At 52.2% G+C, this 22,285-nt stretch overlaps 1 protein-coding gene across 2 annotated transcripts; it reads left to right on the top strand.

Annotated features, from left to right (window-relative positions):
• Nucleotides 1-3,450: 3,450 nt before the first annotated feature.
• Nucleotides 3,451-20,884, top strand: LOC111769620 (cytochrome P450 4F3). Of its 2 annotated transcripts, XM_070246077.1 has the most exons (13): nucleotides 3,451-3,545; nucleotides 4,006-4,204; nucleotides 8,100-8,244; nucleotides 9,360-9,413; nucleotides 9,504-9,631; nucleotides 11,461-11,582; nucleotides 12,369-12,639; nucleotides 13,638-13,704; nucleotides 13,873-14,002; nucleotides 18,760-18,893; nucleotides 18,991-19,055; nucleotides 19,235-19,317; nucleotides 19,738-20,884. In XM_070246077.1, exons 2-13 carry the CDS (start codon nucleotides 4,007-4,009, stop codon nucleotides 19,913-19,915), a joined length of 1,575 nt encoding a protein of 524 aa, XP_070102178.1. In that variant the 5' UTR covers nucleotides 3,451-3,545; nucleotide 4,006; the 3' UTR covers nucleotides 19,916-20,884. The 2 variants fall into 2 exon arrangements, with proteins under 2 accessions (XP_070102178.1, XP_070102179.1); XM_070246078.1 differs by lacking the exons at nucleotides 3,451-3,545; nucleotides 8,100-8,244 and adding an exon at nucleotides 5,043-5,993 and having other exon boundaries at nucleotides 3,735-4,204.
• The last annotated feature ends 1,401 nt before the right edge of the window (nucleotides 20,885-22,285 follow it).

Raw genomic sequence — 22,285 nt, 5'->3', positions numbered from 1 at the left:
GCTGAGTCTCATGTTCTGCTGTGGTTCCTGAAACCTCAGGTGCCACCTGCTAGTGCTGGGTGAGGAGTAGGAGCTAAGCTGCAAGAGTTTTTGCTGGCCCCACAGTCTCTGGTCACTGGCACCTGCCACTGCTTTCTGAGACCTCAGGTCAGGGCACCCAGCTTTTGCTGGTGAAATCCACATTTTGCTGGCTGTCCTCATGTGTTAGTGCTCTCAGCCCCAGTGTCAAAGGCACAAGACCCCTCTTGCCTTCTCATGCAGCCTGGGTGTCCCACCTCACGCCTGCCTTTGGAAGCTCCCCCTGTACACTCAGACCTCTGGTCACCCTGACCCCTGGCTTAAGGTAGGACCCCTCCCCCAGGCCCATCGCTTATCACTGTTTGATACGTCCTTGGTCATTTATTTGACTGGTGTCCATCTCCGCACTGGGCGTGAGCTCCTTGGCAGCAGGGACGGTGTCTGCCATGCTCACAGCTGCATCCTCAGGGCCTGGCACTCAATGGGTGTTCTGTAGACATATAACCATATGTGTGAACAGCCCCAGGAGGTATAGATATTTCTCCTTGTTTCATAACTGAAAAAAACTCTGAGAATCAGAGGGGTGAAGGTGCTCCCCTCCCTCATCCCTTGCAGCACGCGGACTCAAGGGTCTTAAAGCAACACTTCTTAAAACTTGAAGGCGTGTGCACAATTCCCCTCTGGATCTACTTAGATGCAATTCTGTCAGCATTCCAGGCAGGGGCACGAGATTCTGCATTTCCTGCAAGCTCTCAGGTGACACGATGGTGGAGGTCCAAGGACCACACTTTGAGGAGCCGAGCCTTAGAGCTCATGACTGCAAAGCTTTCTTTCTTCCCCGGATATTTAAAGAGCACCTATGTGCCAAGTTGTGCTTTCACCTGCGATGTCATATTTACCTAATTTGCTGTGTGGCTGGAGCAAGTTGCTTCATCTCTCTGAGCCTCCAGCTCCTCTTCTGTAAAATGGGCTCATGAAAGTGATACTGCAGGGCTGTGGGATGATTACATGACACAACAGTAGCAATGACAATGAGGAGCATTCGTTAGGCCCTTCCTCTGCCCTGGGTGTTTTACGTGCATTGTCTCTTTCGATTATTCCCACATCGGGGGAGATGGCACTAACTAAATGCCCATTTACAGACACGAAGGAGCACAGCTTAGTGGCTCAGGGCACCCAGTGTGAAGCCTGGTGCACAGCCTGGCTCCACCAGCTCTGTGACTTAGGACAGTCACTCAAATAGTTTTCGTCCTCAGTTTACTCATCCACAAAATGAAAAAAATGGGTAATATGTCTAAAGGGCTTAAAACAGCTTCAGTGGCTTGTTGCCAAATGCTGGTGGTGGCCACCATTCCTGTTCTCGGCTGCCTGCATATTCCTGGCACACAGTAGGTCCGCCGTGAGCTGAGCACCTCTGGGCGCTGGAGGAGATTCTGGGGGGATGGCTCACCCCATGGCACTGAGGGCTCTAGGACCTGAATCCCCCAGCCAGTGGGACGGGGAGAGGGAGGTTTGGGGTCTCCCCAACATCCCACCAGTGTCAGGAGGACTGTCTTTCCCCCACCATCCTGCTCCGTAGCTCTGCCAGGAGCCCCATCCTTTGAGCTCCTCACCTGAGACCATCCCACAGGGCCCTTCTGGACAGGATCAGGGGAGGCCCAGGAGGGGTGCACTAGATCCTTTGGGTGGTGGCTCCTGGATGTGGGAGGGTGATCCGCGGGGTGACACAAGGGTCTCAAGATGTCCCCTCTGGGGTCACCGCATTGCCTTTGATTCCACCATCGCAAATGTCCCTGGGTTAATAGGGCATTGTCCCTTATGAGTGGGGGTGGAGCAGCATGGCAGAGGGAAAGGCTTGGGCATGGGAGCATGACCAGCCCTGCAACTTGGGCTCGAGTCTTGCCCCCTCTGTGCCTCCGTTCACTCTTGAGTTAAGTCGGCATCTTCCCTCAAGCAGATGCATTGCCTGGGTCTCTCTGCCTGATCCCAGGGTGCTGGCCCAGAGATTGAGGGGAGGGTGATGCTTTATCCTGCTGACAGGACATCTGGCACACAGTAGGTTTACCTTATGTATGTCACCTGACACATGGGAGGAGCATTTCACATATAGTACCCTGCACACAGTAGGGATGCTTTGTGTAGAGTATCCAGCACACAGTAGGAATGCCTTATGTAGAACACCTGGCATACAGTAGAGAGGATTTAAGTTGAGTACTGGGCACATAGTAGGTACACTTTTTCTAGAGTACTCGGAACAAAGTAGGCATGCTTTATCTAAAGTACTTTGTACAGAGTAAATGTACTTTATGTAGAACACCTGACACACAGTAGGCATCTTTTATTAAAGTAACATTGGTTTATAACATTTTATAACTTTCAGGAGTACATCATTATAGTCGACTTCTGTGTAGACTACAACATGTCACCAACAAAACTAATACAATCCATCAGGCATGCTTTATGTAGAGCTCCTGACAGGCTGTAGGGATGCTTTGTGAGGTATCCAGCACATAGTAGGCACCCTTTACATACTGTCCTCTGCACAGAGTAGGTCTACTTTATGTGGAGTATTGGCACACAGCAGAACAAGGACTAGTTACCTGCCCTTTTCCTTCACACCGTCTTTTTGGGGCTCCCGATCCTTCTCACCTTCCTGTGGAACCCTCCTCTGCCCCCCTCAGGCCCTCATCTGACATCCCATTTCCCAGATGGAACCCTGAGCCCAGAGAGGGCCGGCACAGCCCACGGTCAGAGTGAGGACGGGCAGGACTCCACCCAGGCTCTCTCAGCTCTGCCCTCCGCTGTCTGTATCCCGTGCTCTCATGACCCCCTGCAGCCTCACCCCCCACTCCTCCACATGCCCTCGCCTGACGGGGCTCCTTACCCCAGAGTCTGGTGTGGGTGAGCCCCACGAGGCTGGGGGCTTCGTTCCCGTTCCCAGCACTCATGTCTCAACCCAGGCCCTGGGCTACCTGGGGGTAGGTCTTGACTTCCTGCCAGGCTGTGCCGTCCTGGGGCCAGAGGCTCCCTGTGTCTGAGCTTCCTGATTCTGCACCAAGAAACAGTGCATGACTCCCTCCTGGCCCCTCATGTGGACAAGAGCCCAGGAGATGTGTGGGGACAAGGTTTGGCCTGGCCTTGCTGACCTGGCACCTGAACTCTCAATTGTAACCTTTCACCTCCCACACCTTGGACTGGGAAGGGCAGGGGCAGCTGTAAACTTGGGGTCCAGAGTCATCTTTGCCTGCCCCCCAAATTTCCCCCTCCACCCCACGAGGAAGGTGCTGAGTACTGAGGAGCCAGCATCCATGCTGTGTGACCGTGAGCTTGTTCATAGGCCTCTCTTGACAACACTGGCTCCCCTCCCCCACCTCCATCTGGGCCTGTGGTCAGGTGGGGAGGAAGTAAGCAGGTGTGTGGGGATTGGCTGGCCCAGCCTGGCCCTGCCAGCCTCCCCAGGTCAGGGCCCAGGGGCCGAGACTTCCCAGGAGCAGGGGAGAGGAGCTGTGTGCAGCTGCAGACAGGAGGTGCGGGCTGGGGTCCAGGGCTGGAGGTGCTGGCCTGGGGTGGGGAGGGCGCTGCCCAGGGCAGGGGTGGCTCCAGGGAGTGAGTTGGCCTGAGATGGTGGTTTCCTGTAACTGGCGCCTCTGGCAACCTGCCACTGATTCAGTTTGTGCCTTTCCTCCTTAGTCTCTCTTCCTCTTTATCTCTTCTCCTCTGTCTGTCTCTGTGTCTCTGTCTGTCTGCCTGCCTGTCTGTTTCTTCCTCTCCCTCTGGATTTCCATGGACTCCCTCCCCTCTCTGCGCCCTTCTCTGAGCCCTCCCTGCCCTGGCCCCAGCCCTCGCCATCCCTGCCCCTCCCTGTCCTGCCCCTCACACCCTTGGTCCTCGCTCTCTTTGTGAGCTGTCTGTCTGTGCCTCGAGCTCACCAACACCTGGCTTTTCCTGGGCCCCAGGAGCTCACCCTCCACCCTGTGTGCCCTGCAGGATGCCGCAGCTGAGCCTGTCCTGGCTGGGACTCGGGCCTGTGGCAGCCTCCCCGTGGCTGCTCCTGTTGCTGGTCGGGGCCTCCTGGCTCCTGGCCCGCGTCCTGGCCTGGACCTACACCTTCTATGACATTGTTCACCGCCTGCGATGCTTCCCGCAGCCCCCCAAACGGAACTGGTTTTGGGGTCACCTAGGCTTGGTTAGTGTGGCAGCAGGAGGGGTCTGGGGAGTCAGGGTGGATCGACTTCCTGAGGGGTCAGGAATGGGGCTCAGGGTTGGGCTGTGGTCTAGGAGAGCGGAAGTGAGAGGGAGGCCCAGGCGGCCCCTCCTTGCTCACTCACTAGTTCCTCTGCTCTGCCATCCCACGCCTTTGCCACGTCCTTGTCCCCACCCCAAGCCTGCTCTGGATCCATCAGTGCAGCTCTGAGAGTCTCCCACATCCTTGTCCCCCACCCCAAGCCTGCTCTGGATCCATCAGTGCAGCTCTGAGGGGCTCCCACGTCCTTGTCCCCACCCCAAACCTGCTCTGGATCCATCAGTGCAGCTCTGAGAGTCTCCCACGTCCTTGTCCCCCACCCTGAGCCTGCTCTGGATCCATCAGTGCAGCTCTGAGGGGCTCCCAGGGCGGGCTGCACAGAGTGTGACCCCCTGGCATTCCCAGTCTGCACCGCTGAGCTTGAGATGGCCTTGGGGGCACTGTCCAGAGTCGGCTCTGCCTGGCCCGTTTCCTTGAGTCTGCTCATGCTGGGCTGCAGTTGCCACACACGAATTAGCTATGGCCTCCCCACCCCCACCCACTGGGCACAGCTCCCCACCCCTTCCTGGGACCCCTTCCTCTCATCTGCCTCTTCCCCCCAAGATGTCTCAATGGGCCCCGTTGCCCAACCTGGAGGAACTAGGCCACTCACTTCCCTTTCAGAGGCCTGTTCCGCTGCCTGCCCACACCCAGGCCTTCACCTTTCACTTGATCCTGCTCATGCTTAATTAAACGTTAATTGTCCAAGTACTTATTATCTATCTCTCCACCTCAATGGCAGCTCTGGTAGCAGACATGGCAGGGCCAGCCCAGGGGCGGGTGGACAGCGGGCACTCACAGCAAGTGTTGAGGACCTGGGTGGAGAACGTGCCTTTACCCGTCTCCGTCATGGCCACAGAGCTGACTGCCTACTCCTCCTGTCCTCTGGACCAGCTGAGGGATGAGTACAACTTTCCTTCCCTTCCCGGGGGGCGAGAGCTGCAGCTCAGGGGAGCACTTCCTGTGATTTCACTGTTCTCGTGACAAAGTTCAGAAGGGGGATGTTCCGAAGCTCATTGTGAGGCATTCCTGGGATTCTGGGTCTTGGGATGTTCTCTGGGCCCTGGGGGCAGCGGGAATGCCGTGGTTCCTGCAGGTCTGCCTCCTCCTCTGAGGGCTGAGCTGTGGGGGCTGGTCATGGACAGTCTTCCCACGTCCAGCTCCCTCACTGTGTTACCTTGGCTGAGTGACTATTCCTCTCTGGGTCAATTCGTTGAAGTGCTTTGAGTGTTTGTCTCAGCATCCTTGGGAGCAGGGAGGGGTCACAGGTGAAAAGTTCAACTACCTGAAAACTCTGGGGCTATTTTTCAGGCTTGGATTGCAGGATGGACTAGGGAATTCACATTACTGGGAGCCATACACCACTGTTTCTCCTCTTGGAGGTCTGAGTATTTTCATGGGAAATTTCAAGATATGTGTGTGTACATAGGTTCAGAAGAGATAGAGAGACAGGATGCATTATGAGAGACAGAGAGACAGACAGGACGCAGTGTGAGAGCTAGAGAGACAGACAGGATGCAGTGTGCACAGTGGCCAGCTTCATAAGGGGTTCATCGGTGGGAGCTGCCCTCTTGAGTGATGGACAGAGCTCCTGTGTGTCTGCTGGTGCTGCCAGGACTGAAATGTCCTGGGTCTGCAAACATCACTACTCGAGGCAGTGGAGTCTGTTTGGAGAAGCAGGATATTAAAGCAGGTGAGAGACACTTGGCCCAGGGACAGGTCCTGAGTCCACCCTCCTGCCCACAAACCTCCCCCTTGAGCGCCTCCCCATGTGGCCGCCCCGGGGATGCAATCACTCCCAGGATGAGGGAAATCCATCTTCTGGAGCCAAGGTCGGCCTCTGTGTGCAGAGCGTGTCTTCTCCCTGTGCCCTGGTTGCTCCCTTGGGACTTGGAGAGGCCTCAGGGACCCTCCTACCCTGAGAGGAAAGGAGCAGCAGGAAGCCAGAATTCCCCCATCCGTGCGGAATCTGGACACAGTGTCCACTGCAGAGGCTGCAGGGGGGACATGCCGTGGCTGCTTCTGGGGAGTGATGGCCCCTCCTTGCTTGCAGGTCACCCCCACTGAGCAAGGCATGAGAGTTGTTACTCAGCTGGTGGCCAACTACCCCCAGGGATCTGTGACCTGGGTGGGCCCCGTCATGCCCCTTGTCACTCTCTGCCACCCCGACATGGTCCCGACTGTCCTCTGCGCCTCAGGTACCCACGCAGAGCTTGTGGTGGTGGCACCGTGGTGCATCCGAGGGCTCCTAGCTTCTCCCTGCAAGCTTCTGTGCAGCCCCTGCAGGACCCTGGCCCTCTGCCCCTCTCCTCTCAGTTGTCTTCCTCTTTCCTTCCTGTTTTCACCAACCCCCATCTCACCAATCCTCCCTCCACTGCTGTTTGCCCCCTGCCCTGCTGTCCTGGGCACCCCTGGGGCCCCAAGAGGCCTCAGTGCAAGTTCTTGTCCTGGGGGATCCTCACTCTTAGAAGACAGGTCTAGACAGAGAGATCCCCGACCTCGAGTGGTGAGGAATGGGCTGGAAGGAGAGGAGTGAGGCAGCGCAGAGGAGAAGCAAGGTCTCTGTGGGGCCAGGCTGGAAGGCTTCCTGGAGCAGGAGTTTCTGCAACTGGGTCTGAAACAATGAGCAGAAATTTTCTAAAGCAGAGGGCAGAGGGGTGCAGTGGGCAAGATAGCATCCGAGGCCCCATGCCAGGCCTGGCCTCAACCCCGTCCACCCCCAGGCCAGAGCTTGAGGGCTTGAGGCTGGTGCAGGATCTGGGCTGCTATTTTCATGATGTCCACCTTTGATGGGTTGATTCCTTCCACTCCCTCCTGTGGCTTGTCCTCTTCAAGCTCATGGCCCTCCTGCTCCAGGCCCCAGGAATCGCCCCAAGGAGACCCCACCCCAGCCAGGTTCCCTTCTGCTGCCCCCTGCCTTTCTCACTTCCAGACAGGCCAGGCTGAACAGGGGAACAGGCAGCAGCTGACAGGGACCTTGGCTCCAACACCAAAATGCTGGGCGACTCTAGGCAGGTCCCTGGCTCTCTCTGGCTGCCAGTCTCTTTCAGCTGTGAGTGGTGGAATCTCTACCCTGTATGGTCTAAGCAAAGAAAGGGAATCGACTGACTGTTCAGGTCAGGGATCTTGTCTTCAGGCACGGCTGGATCCAGGTCTCAGACAGTGTCATCAGGAGTCGGTCTTCGTCTGTTAGTTCCGTGTCCCTCTGTGATGGCTTCACTCTCACGCTGGTCAAGATGAGTCCCAGAAGCTCAGCTCCCATGGAAACACGAGCTCGTTCCCAACAGTTCCAGGAAGAGCTGCAGGACTCGCTTTAGTTTGCCTGCTTAGGTCACAGGACCAGTTCCTCATGCAGTCACTGTGACTCCGATTGCCCAGATCGGCAGGCATAGGGTTCTCAGAGCTATTGTTCTGGGGTTCAAGGCAGTTTGATGGTTAAGAACTCAGGCCCTGGATTCAGACAGACCTGGGCTCAGGTCTCAGGCACACCACTTACGACCTGGAAGGCTGTGGGCAAGTGAGTTCATATCGTTCAGAGCCTCAGTCTCCTTATCCAGAAAACGGGGATAGGAGACAAGTCAGGTGAACACGGATTCGGGATTCAAATGGGGAAGGACCCTTTCTGTCCCTGTAACTGAGGCACCTCAATTGTCGTGTATGGAAGGTGTGGGGAGGGATCCCAGGAGGAGGATGAGCTGCTGGGTGGGATTCACGGGGCTCAGGTCTGGGTCTCTGCTCTGCAGGTCCTTCCCTCTGGCCACCTGGAAGGGTGGTTCAGTTCCTCTTTGTTCCTCTCCAGATTCGGAGCTCGGAGGAAGGTCTCCTGTACACACAGGACCTGGCGAGGACCTATGGGGACGTGTGCTGCTGGTGGGTGGGGCCCTGGCATGCGGTCATCCGCATCTTCCACCCCACCTGCATCAAGCCGGTGCTCTTTGCTCCAGGTAGACACCCCACTGGCCACAGCTTGCCTGCTGCTGAGGTCTCTGTGCTGCCTTCAGCTGGGCAGGCGACCCGGTGCAGACAGGAGGGGCCATGGTGGAGATCACACTGCCTCTGTCTTACCTAGATCCCCACTTGCCTGACCGCTGGTTGTGTCTGCTCATGCCGAGGCTGTGTCTGTGTGATGTCTGCTGTATGGCCCGTCTGGTCACATTTGCATTTCCACCTGGGTCCTAGTTACAGCTGGTATATGTTACACTTGGTTACACGTGGTATATGTTATATTTGGTTACAGCTGCTATATGTTTACTCCTTGGATCAAGTGGCGATGGTCTCAGTCATGTCTAGGGCTCAGCTGTGGTCAGGGACATCGAGGCATGTTGGAGTCTGTCTGGGTCTTGTCTGATGCCGCCTGAGTGTGTCTGGTTCTCCTGCTGGTCGTGTCTGGGTTACGTTTGGGGTTTGTCTGATCTCTGCGACCCGGGTCCCTGAGAGAAATGCCTGAGACCTTATATGAGTCTTGTCTGAGGCAGGTCTTAGCATATTTCTGGATCACAACTGGTCCACGTCTGTGACATTAATGGGACTGCGTTTAAGTCCTGTCTGTAGGACATGCTGAGGTCATGTCTTCGGGTCCATGTCAGAGCACGTTGTGTGATGTCAGGGTGTGTCATGCATGTTGTTTCATGTCAGGACATGTTAGTGCATGGTGAGGCCATGTCAGCTGTCCCAGGAGATGTGAGAGTTGGGCAGACACAGTGTCCCAGGTCCCTGTGAAGGTGTTTTGTAGAGTGCTGGGCTGTGCTCGGGTGTTTAGAACATCTTGGAACCTGTAGGAGCCATGCTGAGCCATGCTGGGGCACGTTGTGCCATGTTGGGATGCATCTAAGCACGTAGGGGTGCGTCTGTGGCATCTGCCCTTGCTCTACTCTACAGTGCAGCCTGGTGTGCTCCCCCTTCACCTCGCCCCTCCTCCCAGCTTCCTCTGCTCTTGCCCCACTCCGTCTAGGCTGGGCATGGAGGGGGAGTGCACACGTCTGGCTGGGGCCCCACCTTGCCTCAAAAGGCCCTCCCCTCCCCCGCTCCATGGCCCCTGATGGCTTATCTCTCATGTCAGCTGCCATCGCGCCTAAGGACATGGTCTTCTACAGATTCCTGAAGCCCTGGCTGGGTGAGTAACTGCGTGTGAGGGGATTGGGGACAACCTTGGGGGCCAGGGGAAGGCCCTCCCTTGCTCACTCTCTGTGGCTGCCCCTACCAGGGGATGGGCTCCTGCTGAGTGGTGGGGACAAGTGGAGCAGGCACCGCCGCATGCTGACACCCGCCTTCCACTTCAACATCCTGAAGTCCTACGTGAGGATTTTCAATGACAGTGTGAACATCATGCATGTGAGTCTCTTGAACCCAAGCTCCTACCTGGAGCCTCGGGGGCAATGGGGGCTCAGAGACATCTTGTCTGGAATTCTGGCTCTTCTGGGTAGCTTTGGGGCCATTGCTTCTCCCTTCTGAGCCTCGGTTTCCTCAGCTGTAAACTGGGGATAATGAGCCTCACTTTGCAGGGTGATCAAGATGACGTAATGGACTCCTGTCCCTGGCACATAGTAGGTGCTCATGTGCTAGTTTCTATGTTTCCCTCTCAGAAGCCTTGGAATCCTGAGACACTGTTGACGATAGTGATGAATATTGCATGTTGAGTCCTGAATATGGAGTAACAAGCCACTTTTCAATATATAAGGTTTCATTATTGCTAACAAGTCTACGAGTCAGTGAGCTGCTTCTTCTGGACGTGGATGGGGTCACTCATGTATCTGTGGTCACTTGTGGGTCAGGTACTTTGCTGTTCTGGGCTCAGTCCTCTCACGTGTTTGGGGCCTGGTTGGCTGCAGGCTGGTCTAGGATGCTCTCAGCTGGGACAATCCTCTCGTGTGGTTCCCTCCCTCCAGAAGGCATTTCAGGCTGTTCACACGGCAGAGGCCGGGTTCCGAGAGGCTGAGAGGAAGCTGCAATGCCTCTTGAGCTGAAGGTTTAGGATGATCACTCATCATTTTTACCACATTGGCCAAAGCAAGTCCAAAGGCCAGCCCAGAATGAAAGGGTGGTGAAATGGGTGCCTTCTCCTCATGGAAGTTCACAGGCACATTGCAAAGGGTGGATGTAGGGAGGTGAAGCCTTGGACGTGGGGGTTTTGTGAAGCGCCTGGGACTTTTCCACACTTGCGAGCTAACAAGTAAGCTCATTACTGTTTTGTGGATCCTGCCAGAAGACATGAGACTCCTGAACCAGAGACAAAGGACAGTTTATTACTCATGGCTCAGCAAACGGCACGTGCCTATTGTTGGTTTGCATTCTTTCTCCATGTCCCCAAATCCCATGAGGACAACACAGGTGGGCTTCCACGGATGCCTGCTCATGCAGTATGTTGCAATGCACAGGAGGAGCACTAGGTTTAGGGACTGTGTGAGTTTCATAGCAATAGGAAGCAAGCCTGATATGTGCCCGGGGGGAGACATTTCCTCTTCCCTCAATGTTGTTTGCTGCAAACACAACTCTGAGAAATGGCCCAGGTAAAAAACATGTTTTTGGCATACCCAGCAAGAATGTGCAGGGTGCTCAGGGCCCATGGAAGACTACCGCTACCAACATAGGGGACAGTATCCTAGCCAATTTATAACAATAGGATGATGAAAGCTAGCATTTATTGAGCACATTCTATATGCTAGAAGTTACATGGCAATTCCATGACGTGTGCTGTCTAATTTAATTTTCATGTCCCTGTGAGGTGGAGATTCTTTTTCCCCATTGCAGATGGTGAAACTGAAGCTGAGAGAGGTTAGGGAGTTGCTTGAGTTCACACAGACGGCAAGTGAGCTAACAAGCGGAGCTGGGATTCCAACCTGGTTTGTCTGACACAAAAGCAGGTCATCTGACCTGTCACTGAGGATTTGACAAGTGGAGCCCAGAGGAAGGCAATGAGCTGGCCAAGGGTGCACAGAGTGTAACAGGCAGAGCCAGGACTGGAATGCAGGTCTCCTGACTCCCAGCCGTGGGGTCTTCATGTCCTCACAGTAACAGCGTCCACTCCCACTCATGCCTGGTCCTCCACAGGACAGGTGCTTGGGTTCAAGAGGCCGGGTCTGGGGAGCCCATCCTGGTGTTGGGTTGGGGCGGGGCTGAGGGGAGGCCAGTCCCAGCCCTGGCTCTGCCGCTTCTCTGTCCAGGCCAAGTGGAAGCGCCTGGCCTCGGAGGGCAGTGCCCATCTGGACATGTTTGAGCACATCAGCCTCATGACCCTCGACAGTCTGCAGAAATGTGTCTTCAGTTTCGACAGTAACTGCCAGGAGTGAGTCCTTGCCCAGGGCCAGGGAACACGCTCTATAGATGCAAGGGAATAGATGGGGGAAGACTGACCCTGGCAATCAGAAGGGCCTTCCTGGGTGACAAGGGTCCAAGCTGGACACTGAATGGGGGAATGGAAAAGGGAAAGAGCAATATTTTCAGGTAGTTAGAAATGTTTAATACAGGACAGGAGGCTAGGATGAGCAGAGTGTGTGCAACAGTAAGGAGACACCTGGGAAATGGGGTTGGAGGTATAGGTGGGGGTAGATCTTAATGACATTGAAAAGCTAGGCAAAGCACTATCAACTTGCTTGAGGTGTCCAGGGAACCATGGAAGGTGTTTGAGCAGATGAGGGTCAAGCTGAGCTTGGACGTCTGACTCTAGAGAAGACTTGTGTAGACACAGGTGGTGTTGACACTGGATGCATGGAGACTCAGGAGGAGGCTAGGTCCATTGTCAGTTGGGAGAGGACAAGGTCTGAGCTGTGTGGACGGTTTTGGAAGGAGAAGGGGCAGATATTGGTAGGAGAGAGAGGAGAGAAGCGTGATGTCTCAGCTGTGCCCTGGGCACCTGGCACATGGAGGCAGCTCACAGAGACTAGGAAGCAGGGAGAGAAGAAAGACTGGAGAGTCATGTCTCCTGGATCCTCCCCACCATCCATCTGTGGGGCCATCTGTTCCTGGAGACTCAGTTTCCCCATGGGCTGTCGGACCTGGCTTCTGGTGGGAGGTGCTTCCTGGGCTTCAGGTGAGCTAAGTTGTTGCCTCCCTTCATGCCCACATCCTGCAGGAAGCCTAGTGAATATATTGCTGCCATCTTGGAGCTCAGTGCCCTTGTGACAAAGCGGCACCAGCAAATCATCCTGCACATGGACTTCCTGTACCACCTCACCAGTGACGGACGGCGCTTCCGTAGGGCCTGCCGCCTGGTGCATGACTTCACAGATTCTGTCATCCAGGAGCGGCGCCGCACCCTCCCTGATCAGGGTCTTGATGACCTCCTCAAGGCCAAGGCTAAGGTCAAGACTTTGGACTTCATCGATGTGCTCCTGCTGGCTAAGGTGGGCTTCTCTGGGACCTGAATTCAAGAAGTAGAATGCACCTTGATTTCAAATGCGAGATAGAAGAACTTGGACCTGACCCAGAGGGAAGTGGGGAGCCATGGAAGGTGCTTGAGGACGGGAGGGATGGGTCAGGGGTATGTTTTAGAGATGACTGTGTGGAATGCAGGCTCTGGGGAGCTGTTAAGTGTGAAACTGATGCTGGGCAGGGCCTGAGACTTTACTCTACTTAATAAGTTAGTCATATACAGATATACATATGACTAACTTATGAAGTCTAATATATATATATTATATCTATGTCAGAACCCTGGCTCAGAGCAGCCCACTTATTGCTCACAGCAGTAACAGTAGCCAGAGCAGAAGTGTGGCTCTGGTTCCCAATTTCCAAGTTCCTGTGAGGGTGGCGTGATGTTTTTACCTGTGCATGCAGCCATGCTTGCATCACGAGAGAGGTGCACCCACAGTATGAACCTTGGAACTTAGGACAGCTGACTCATCTGTCCCTTCTTCCTTATGGTGAGAGAGACAAGGAGAGGAGGAGAAGGAGAATCTTCTGGAATATAAGCAGATCTTCAGTGAGAAGGCAAAGTCTGTAGGTTCTGTAGGGTTATCTCCAGGGGAGATAAGGAATCTCTGGATCTACCATCCAACAACGTGAGCAAATGGCTCTGGAGCGATGCTCAATGTCTAACTTCCAAGGCAAGTTGCCAGTCAATCATCCTGCAGCTTGGGTTGCCAATATATTTTTCTCAGAAAGCCTTCATCACGTAGAACCATGGAAATGTTCATGGATCATTGATTCCTCCCACCAGGGACAAGAGAGGAGGCAAGGATGCCAAGGAGGAGGCCTGTGGGGTGGGGCCTCTGGGGATAGGGACCAAGGAAGGTCCAGGAGTGCAGGGTTGGCTTGGGTTCCTGGGTGGATGATGGAGCTTCAGAGATTGTCTCAGGGCCCCTAGGAGCCGGTGATGTGGGGGGTCTTGCTTTCTCTCCAGGATGAAGATGGGAAGGAACTGTCAGATGAGGACATCCGAGCTGAAGCTGACACCTTTATGTTTGCGGGTGAGATTACAGAAGGGGCAGGGGTTTCTCTATCCCAGGGACTTGGCTGGTGGCCCCTGGACCAGCCCATAGTCCCCCATCCTCCCTGAGGGCCTCAATGTAAGGACGCTGTCCACCTTCTGGTGCTGAAGCCTCCCAGAAACCCAAACTTGTCTGGCTGCCTCTCAGGACATGACACCACAGCCAGCGGCCTCGCCTGGGTCCTGTACAACCTCGCGAGGCACCCGGAGCACCAGGAGCGGTGCCGGCAGGAGGTGCGAGAGCTCCTGAGGGACCGCGAGCCTAAAGAGATTGAGTGGTGAGTGCAGGTGCACATGGTCTATTCCTGACACCCTCTGCTGGCTCTGCGCCCCAGCTGGGAGTGGGAAGGTCTTTTCGTCCATTCTGTGATTTTTGCTTAGTGGGAATAGGAGCAGAGCCCAGAGGTGGGGTCAGGTACCCAGCCCGGGTCTCTAAGGACAGGTTACAGCCTTCTGGGTAGAAGATCTGGACGGCAAGAGAATTAGTGCAATGTGTGAGGGCAGATCATGCCCCTTAGAACCTGTTCAGAGAGTGAACCTCCCCTCTGCTCCCTTACTTTTCTCTCTGAAATCACATTCTTTCAAACATCTTCACCGCCTGGATGCTTGCTGGGCTCCTAACTCCTATCATATTGTTCAGTCCAGTGTTCACAGGGGACACCTGAGGATTGAAGTCACTCAACTCTTGTCCATGAACACCTGCTCCTTCATCCACCCAGTCCCCATTCAGTGAACACTGCCATACTGCCTGCCCATCCCCAACTCTGTGCCGTCCCCAACTCTTCCCAGCCCTATCCTGTGTCCTGGAGACCCGGGAAGCACCCAGACCTGGCCTGTGCCTTCCAGGAGCTCCCAGCCTGGAGGGGGATCATCCCAGGTCAGGACACTCCCAGTCCACATGGGCAGGACCTGTGTTCAGAGCAGATAGGCAAGACTGAGGGTGGAGAGAGTTCTCAGCTGAGACCTTGAATGCTGATCAGTAGACATTTGGGTGTAGTTGTGTGCGGTTCTGTCAAGAAGATAGTGTGGGCAAAAGTGATGGGGAGGGGAAGGGCACAGGAAGAGGGAGAGGGGGAGGGAAGGTAGCAGAGAGGGAGAGACAAAGAGCGGGAGAGAGGGAGGGAATGGAGGAGGGGGAAGGAGAGAGAGAGAAAGGAGAGGGAAGGAGGGAGCAAGAGAGGGAGAAAGAGAGTGGGGGATGGAGAGACAAAGGAAGGGAAGGAGAGAGGAAGGGAGGGAGAATGAGAGAGAGAGAGAGTGACTCATGGTGAGATGATGAGGCTGGGAGATGGCAGGAGAGGCCGGTTGTGGAAGACTTTAGTGAAATGTTAAGGGCTCCATCTTTAACTCAAAGGCAATGGAGAACCAAGGAAAGTGTTTGAGCAGCAGGAGGACAGGTGAGATCTGGGTAGCAGAGAGAGATTTCTAGGGCTGGGGGGCCTGCTGGAGAGGACAAGCTGTAGGATCGGGCCCAGGGAGGAGATTCGAGGCCTGAGCCAGGCCAGGGGCTGGGGGATGGTGAAGAGATGTTGGACTGGACAGGCGTTTTGGAGGAAGTGTTCACTCCAAGTCTTGCTCAGCACAGCGGTCCTGTGAGGTGGAGAAACACTTTTATTGTTTTTAATCCAAGACTTAACCAAAATTATGCACTTAGTAAAAAAGAAGAGTGCAAAAGAATTTGCAATAAAAATGGACTTCCTTCTTAATCTGCACCCTGTGGGTAACTCTTGTCAATGAATTCCTGTGCCTCCTTTTAGAAGACATCTATCCTTAGACCCACATTTATATGACTCCTCTCTTTCTGTCTCTGTCCAGGTGGGAGTTCAGGTGTGCACATTAAAAGTATAACTTTGAACTCTTTACTTTTTCTTGAAGAATGAGTTTTGGAAAAGTGGTTTTGAATGACATAAACCACGGTGAGAACAAGTTCTTATTGCACTAAATGAGACATTACAGAGAAGACTAGGGTTATCCTTGACACAGTAAGTTTGGTTAACGTCCATCACCACACACAGTTACAAACTTTTCTTTCTTGTGATGAGAACTTTCAAGATCTACTCTTTTAGCAGCTTTCAAATATATAATACAGTATTGTTAATTAAACTCACTGTGTTGTACCTTACATCTCTTTGGGCTACTTTGGGCTAATTTTTATGAAGTCAGATCTGTCAGAATTTTCTTTTGCAGACATTCCCTCCATCCATACCCTAGGGTTCTGTGGGTTTCCTTAACTAGATGTTAAGTTTTCACGTATTCATGTGTCTGTCTCTCAGCTTTCTATTCTGTTCCATGGGTCTATTTTCCTCTCCTTGCAGAGGTGCTACACTGTTTTTTTAACTCCTGCATATTTGTGATAAATCTTAACATACAGTAGAGTTCCTCTTCTTTTTAATCTTTCAATTTTAAATTGACTTAGCTCTTCATCGCCTTTTATTTTCCCAGAAACAATTTTGGAGTAGGTTTATCAAGTTCTTTAAAATGTCAGGTACATTTTCATTTGAATTGCATATATTCTACTGGTTGACTTGAATGTATGATTGGCCTGTGGAAAATGGATTATTGCACAATATTAACACACACTATCCCAGAGTGTGGAATGGATATCCGTTTCTGGATATTCAAAAAGTCTTTAGTTTGTTAATAGAGTCTAAAATTTTTGCATAGACATTTTATGCACATTTTGTTAAATTAATCCTTAGATATATTTGTTGCTATGGTGAATCATATCTTCTATTTGGATTGAGAGAAGTTTATAAATTCAGTAGGAACATGCAGATTTCAGATTTTTGCCAATTTTAATCCAGGTATTCTATATAAATATTATTATAATCTTCTCTCTTGTTGTCTTTTCTAATTGGTTGTTGCTTATACATAGAAAAACCAATAATTTGTGCCTATAAATTTTGTGCCTAATGAATATAGTAAATACCAAAGAGGGAGTCTCATGTAAATAGGAAAAATGAAGATCGTTTAATTAAAGATCTTGGAACAACTGGGAAGCTACCTGGAAAACAGTTAATTCAAACTGTGTTTATGTATTATAAGAATACAACATCTAGATGAATCAAAGATTTAAAATAAAAAATAAAGGAGTCTTAAAACTCTAGTTCTAGTCTAAAAACCCTGGAAAAATTGTTTTATAGTTCCAGGGTAGGGAAGGCCCTATTTTTTAAACTGTATTCTATTTTACTTTTTATCAAGATTATGATAGTTTACAACATTGTGAAATTTCAGTTGTACATTATTATTTGCCAGCCATATTGTAGGTGCACCCCTTCACCCTTTGTGCCCACCCTCCCAGTCCCCCTTTCCCCTGGTAACCACTAATCTGTTCTCCTTGTCCACATGTTTAACTTCCGCATGTGAGTGGAGTCATACAGAGATTGTCTTTCTCTATCTGGCTTATTTCATTTAACATAATACCTCAAGGTCCATCCATGTTGTCATGAATGGGACAATTTTATCCTATTTTATGACTGAATAGTATTCCATTGTATATATATACCATATCTTCTTTATCCACTCATCAGTCAATGGGCACTTCGGTTGCTTCCACGTCTTGGCTATTATGAATAATGCTGCAATGAACATAGGGTTGCATGGGTCTCTTTGAATTGCTGATTTCAAGTTCTTTGGATAGATACCTAGTAGTGGGATGGCGGGGTCATATGGGATCTCTATTTTTAATTTTTTGGGAAGTCTCCATAGTGTTTTCCACAGTGGCTGCACCAGTTTGCATTCCCACCAGCAGTGTATGAGGGTTCCTTTTTCCGCACAACCTCTCCAACATTTGTTATTTTTGTTTTGGTTATTTTAGCCATTCTAACGTGTGTAAGGTGATATCTTAGTGTAGTTTTGATTTGCATTTCCCTGATGATCAGCGATGATGAACGTCTTTTCATGTGCCTATTGGCCATCCATATATCTTCTTTGGAGAAATGTCTGTTCATGTCTCCTGCCCATTTTTTGATCAGGTTGTTTGATTTTTTGTTGTTGAGTTGTGTGAGTTCTTTACATATTATGGAGATTAATCCTTTGTTGGATATTTGGTTTGCAAGTATTTTTTTTCCCATTTGGTGGGTTGTGTTTTTGTTTCAATCCTGTTTTCCCTTGGGGAAGGCCCAACTTTTGTCACAAGTCCCAGGAGATAGACAAGAAGAGATTGATATGCTATTAAATGAAAAAGATACAGAGCAGTATTTGTAGTATATAATATGCCATTTTATAACTTTTTTTAAGATGCAAAAACATAACTCTGGAAGGATACATCAAAAATAACAACCTAAGCAAACTATAAAGAGGGGAAATGAGTGGTGTTGGGCCACAGGGACAGTGTTTTATAGTTTTCTAATTTGAACCAGTTAACTGTATCAGCTATTAAAAATTCAAATCACCACACAACAAGAAGGGAGTGAAAGAAAAAGAATTCAGCCCCGTTACCAGATCTTTGATGCTTATAATTTTTTTTCTGGGGGACTCTCATGTTTTCTAAGTGTAAAATCACTCTCTACCAAAAGTGACATGTTTATCCCCACATTTCGAATTGTGCTACGCTCCTTTTTTCCCTTGTCTAATTGCATTAGCTCGTATCTCTAGCACGGTGATAAATAAGAGCAAAACATTGGAGCTGTTTCTTTCATTTCTTAATAATTCCTTTGCCTTTTGATTTTACTTTCTTGCCATAAAAATTATTTTATTTTATGCAAATTTGAAAACCATTTTATGGTTGGCTTTTGGGTGTTGTGTTTTGCTCAGAAAAGCTTTAAAAAATATCTAGCTGATGTTCTCAGTCTGGCACTTGTGTAATATTGCTTTTCTTTCAAACCACAGTATTGAGATGTGATTGACATACAAAAAGCTGTTCACATTTAATGTACACAACTTAGTGAGTTTGGAGATGTGTGATCCATCTGGAATTTATCCTGTTATAGGAGTGAGGGTCAGAGGAAGGTGGAGAGAGGCTCTAACGGGGCAGGAGGAGGGCTGAGGGGTCTCTGTTTTGGCTCCCTGGATAATTGTTCGGGGGTTTCCTTAGGGACGACCTGACCCAGTTGCCCTTCCTGACCATGTGCATCAAGGAGAGTCTGCGGTTGCATCCCCCAGTGACAATGGTCTCCCGCTGCTGCACCCAGGACATTGTGCTCCCGGATGGCCGGGTCATCCCCAAAGGTGCCCTCAACGTCAAGGGGAAGAGCATCCTGGGCAGGAAAAGGGGCCCGTCTGCCAGCGGGGGACCTCTTCCTGACCGGCCCCTCGTCTCCCACAGGTGTTATCTGCCTCATCAGCATTTTCGGGACCCACCACAACCCATCCGTGTGGCCAGACCCTGAGGTGCTGCCTCCCCCCACTCTCATCCTTGTCTGCTCCCCTAAGGGGACCCAGGGGAGGGCGCAGGGTTCTGACCTGACAAATGAGACATCACCTCCCCCCATCATACACACGTCTGACTCTCCAAGGCTGGAGGTCCTGGGAGAACCCACCCAGCAGCCCTGTCTTGGCCTCGCCCCCAGGTTTATGATCCCTTTCGCTTCGACCCAGAAAACACCAAGGAGAGGTCACCTCTGGCCTTTATTCCCTTCTCAGCGGGGCCCAGGTGAGGACGGCAGGCATCTGAGGTGGGGATGTGGTGATGGGGGCGGGGGTCTGGGATTGAGATCCCAACATGACTGTGAGGGCGGGAAAAGGGGAAAAGTGAAGATGGGCAGAGTTCCAGCTCTCCTTCCCCCCTGCCCCGGAGGTTATGGGTAATGGTCTGGGGCCTGGGGTCCTCGGTGTGCTCAGAGCCCCTGCCCCCTGTCTGCTGGTCTGAGCTCGGGCTGCAGGCTGGGCCAGGCTCAGGGGATGTGCAAGCCCTGGCGGAGGCCCAGGCTTCTCTCTGCCTGCGGGCAGGGATGGGGGTCTCTGGACAGGTTCCGGCGCGATGGTGCGGGCATGGGGGTCCCGGGACAGGTTCCGGCGCGATGGTGCGGGGATGAGGGGCCTGGGCGCCTTCGAGCCCCCACTCCTGCCGCAGGAACTGCATCGGGCAGACGTTCGCCATGACGGAGATGAAGGTGGTCCTGGCGCTCACGCTGCTGCGCTTCCGCATCCTGCCGGCCGGGGAGGAGCCGCGCAGGAAGCCGGAGCTGATCCTGCGCGCCGAGGGCGGACTGTGGCTGCGGGTGGAGCCGCTGAGCGCGGGCCACCAGTGACCCGCGGCCTCCCGACCCGGGATCCACCCCGACCCCACACCTCACTGTGCAGATTCCCAGCAATAAATCTGTGCTGTCACCTCTGCCCCAGCCTATCGGGAGCCAGCAGGGGGCGGTGGTGGCTGCGGAGGATGGGGAGGGGACGTGGTGGGTGGAGGCGGGGCCGGTGTCTCTGAGTCCGACACCCTGCCTGCCCCTCCCGCTGACCACTTGGCCCCACGCCGCTCAAGGGTTCTTCTAGAAACCAACGAGGGACTTCATCCTGTGGGCAGTAGGGAGCTGTGGGAGGTGTCTGAGCAGGAGGGGGCCAGGGTGGAGGACGGACGTAAGGGGCACATTTGAGGCTCTGAGCCGGGGAGGAGAACCTGTGCTCTGAGCGCTCTGACCTCGGTTCCATCTCCTAATATACCCAATCTTTCCTCACCTCAGAACCCTTCGCTGTGTATCTGTGGTTACTGTGTTACTGTCTTGACTTGAACATGACAAGCCGGATGCTTTATAGTGTGTTGTGTTGTCTGTCCCTGTTGCAGTGTCTGCTGTTTTTGCTGGGTTTCACTCCTAGGGTCAGTGTTCTTGTGTGCCTGGTTACCACTGCCTGGGTAGTGGCTGCCATATTTGAAATAATATCCATCGAATTTGAAGGAGGCAGCTTTCTGTAAGAGGAATCCTAGGAGCCGTGCTGAGTGAGGATGAAGTTAAATGAAGTTCAAGGCTCATGGTGCCCAAGGCCACCAGGAAGATTAAAGTCAAGCCGCAGTGACACTTGCAGGCTCCTCCTCTTCCATTTGCTGTCATGCTGAGGGTGGAGCTTTGTGAGGTCTCCACCAACGTGAGGAGCGCTCCCCTCCTGGCCTCTCCCTGGGCTCTGCCTTTTCTCTCCCCACCACGAGGACATCCAAACAGGGATTCACATTTTCTTGGCTGGAGAAATGCCTCCAGGGTAATAAAATGAACATGATGTTCATTTTATCTCTGGGTTTCTGTTTTCATTTGAGTAGTGTCTTCCTAATTCTTTACTGTCTTTTCAGGTCGTTATTCATTTAAGAAACTGGGAAGGTATCCAGCTTTGAGAGTTGTTTTTAGAAACCTGAAAGTTTAATCCGAGTAGCCTGGCTTTCCATTCATGGAAAACAGAAGTCTCAATTGGGATTTTAAGTGGTCCTGGTCCGGTTATGACTCCACTCTTGGATGTAGTAGGAATGGTGGTTGCCTTTAAGCGTATAGATTTCCAGGCCATAAGAGCCCGCAGCAGGTTAAGGGGAGGCCTGCACATCACCCAGACTCTGGACTCTGGGCTGAACGGAGGCAGCAGGTGGACTTTGGGTTTGACTCCCTTGGGATGTTGTGAGTGTGTTCCTTGTATAGGAAGCAGGGTACACACGGGATGTTTTGGTAGTCAACAGGACGGCCTGTTCGGGGACTGCTAATTGTGTATCAGGATACGCATTTTGCTCTCTTAGAATCCTTAGTTTTTAGGTATGTGCATGGCTGGCTGTAACACAAATCATACCTGAAGGCTTTTCTTGAAGGTAGACTGGTTAAAGAACTGTACCGTGTCCCTTATGGAGAAGTCAAAGACTACATGGTAATTCCGGGAACCTTCTTGAAGAGACAGCTGAGATGCTCTCCCTGTCCAGTCTTCCCCTCTCCTCCTTCCTGTTGCGTGGACCATTGAGGTGGTGACTGGAGCTCCATCTTGGGTCACAAGGACAAGACTACTCTTTGGAGCAGGTGGAGCAGACACCTCGATGCCATCAGGGTCAAATGACCCTGGATCAACCACACCCTGGAGTTGTACTACCAATGTCACAATCTCAGTCTGCTCTTTACCAGCTGTGTGGCTTGTGGAGAATTGTTTCTCTCTCTGAGCCTCAGTTCCTTTCCTCTGAAGTGTGGGCACTTTACCGCACTGCTGTGGAGAGTGAATAAGCAAGCATGTGCAGCATGACTGGGTCAATATCTGGTGGTGATCATCACTCACTGAGGGTTGCTTTCCTCCCTTTTGACCCTCTTTTTGTATCCAATCCTAAAATTTAAAATGTTTTAAAGTCGTGAAGCTTACATTTAAGTTTTGAGGAATGTGGCACCCAGATGTTGAAGAGACGTATGATTGGAAGATTCAGTGAGTCCAAAATATCCATAGTTATGTCTGAGAAATTACAAGGGCGTTCGATGTGAAGCTGGCCTGAAGCTAGGAAGTGAAAATGGTTTTTTCACTCAGAGAAGCATGACCCCGGCTTCATTTTAGTCTGGACATTCCAGGAAGCGGGGGTCGCGCTGGTCTGCAATAGGGAGAGGAATGTGGAGGGGATGGGAATGAGGCTGTTTCCTACAGTACCTGGGACAGCGGCCGCCCCTGGACTGACTCCT

The sequence above is a fragment of the Equus caballus genome, chromosome 21 (genome assembly GCF_041296265.1).
Source record: "Equus caballus isolate H_3958 breed thoroughbred chromosome 21, TB-T2T, whole genome shotgun sequence".
Classification (NCBI taxonomy): Eukaryota; Metazoa; Chordata; class Mammalia; order Perissodactyla; family Equidae; genus Equus; species Equus caballus.
Note: the sequence above shows the minus strand (reverse complement) of the source record. Positions and strands in the feature narration are given on the sequence as shown.

Bases quoted from the DNA above. Each gene is read 5' to 3' on its own strand.
- LOC111769620 (XM_070246077.1), top strand. From the start codon at position 4,007: ATGCCGCAGCTGAGCCTGTCCTGGCTGGGACTCGGGCCTGTGGCAGCC. The intron at 4,205-8,099 runs GTTAGTGTGGCA...GTTCCTCTCCAG, and splicing joins TTTGGGGTCACCTAGGCTTG to ATTCGGAGCTCGGAGGAAGG. The intron at 8,245-9,359 runs GTAGACACCCCA...CTCTCATGTCAG, and splicing joins GCCGGTGCTCTTTGCTCCAG to CTGCCATCGCGCCTAAGGAC.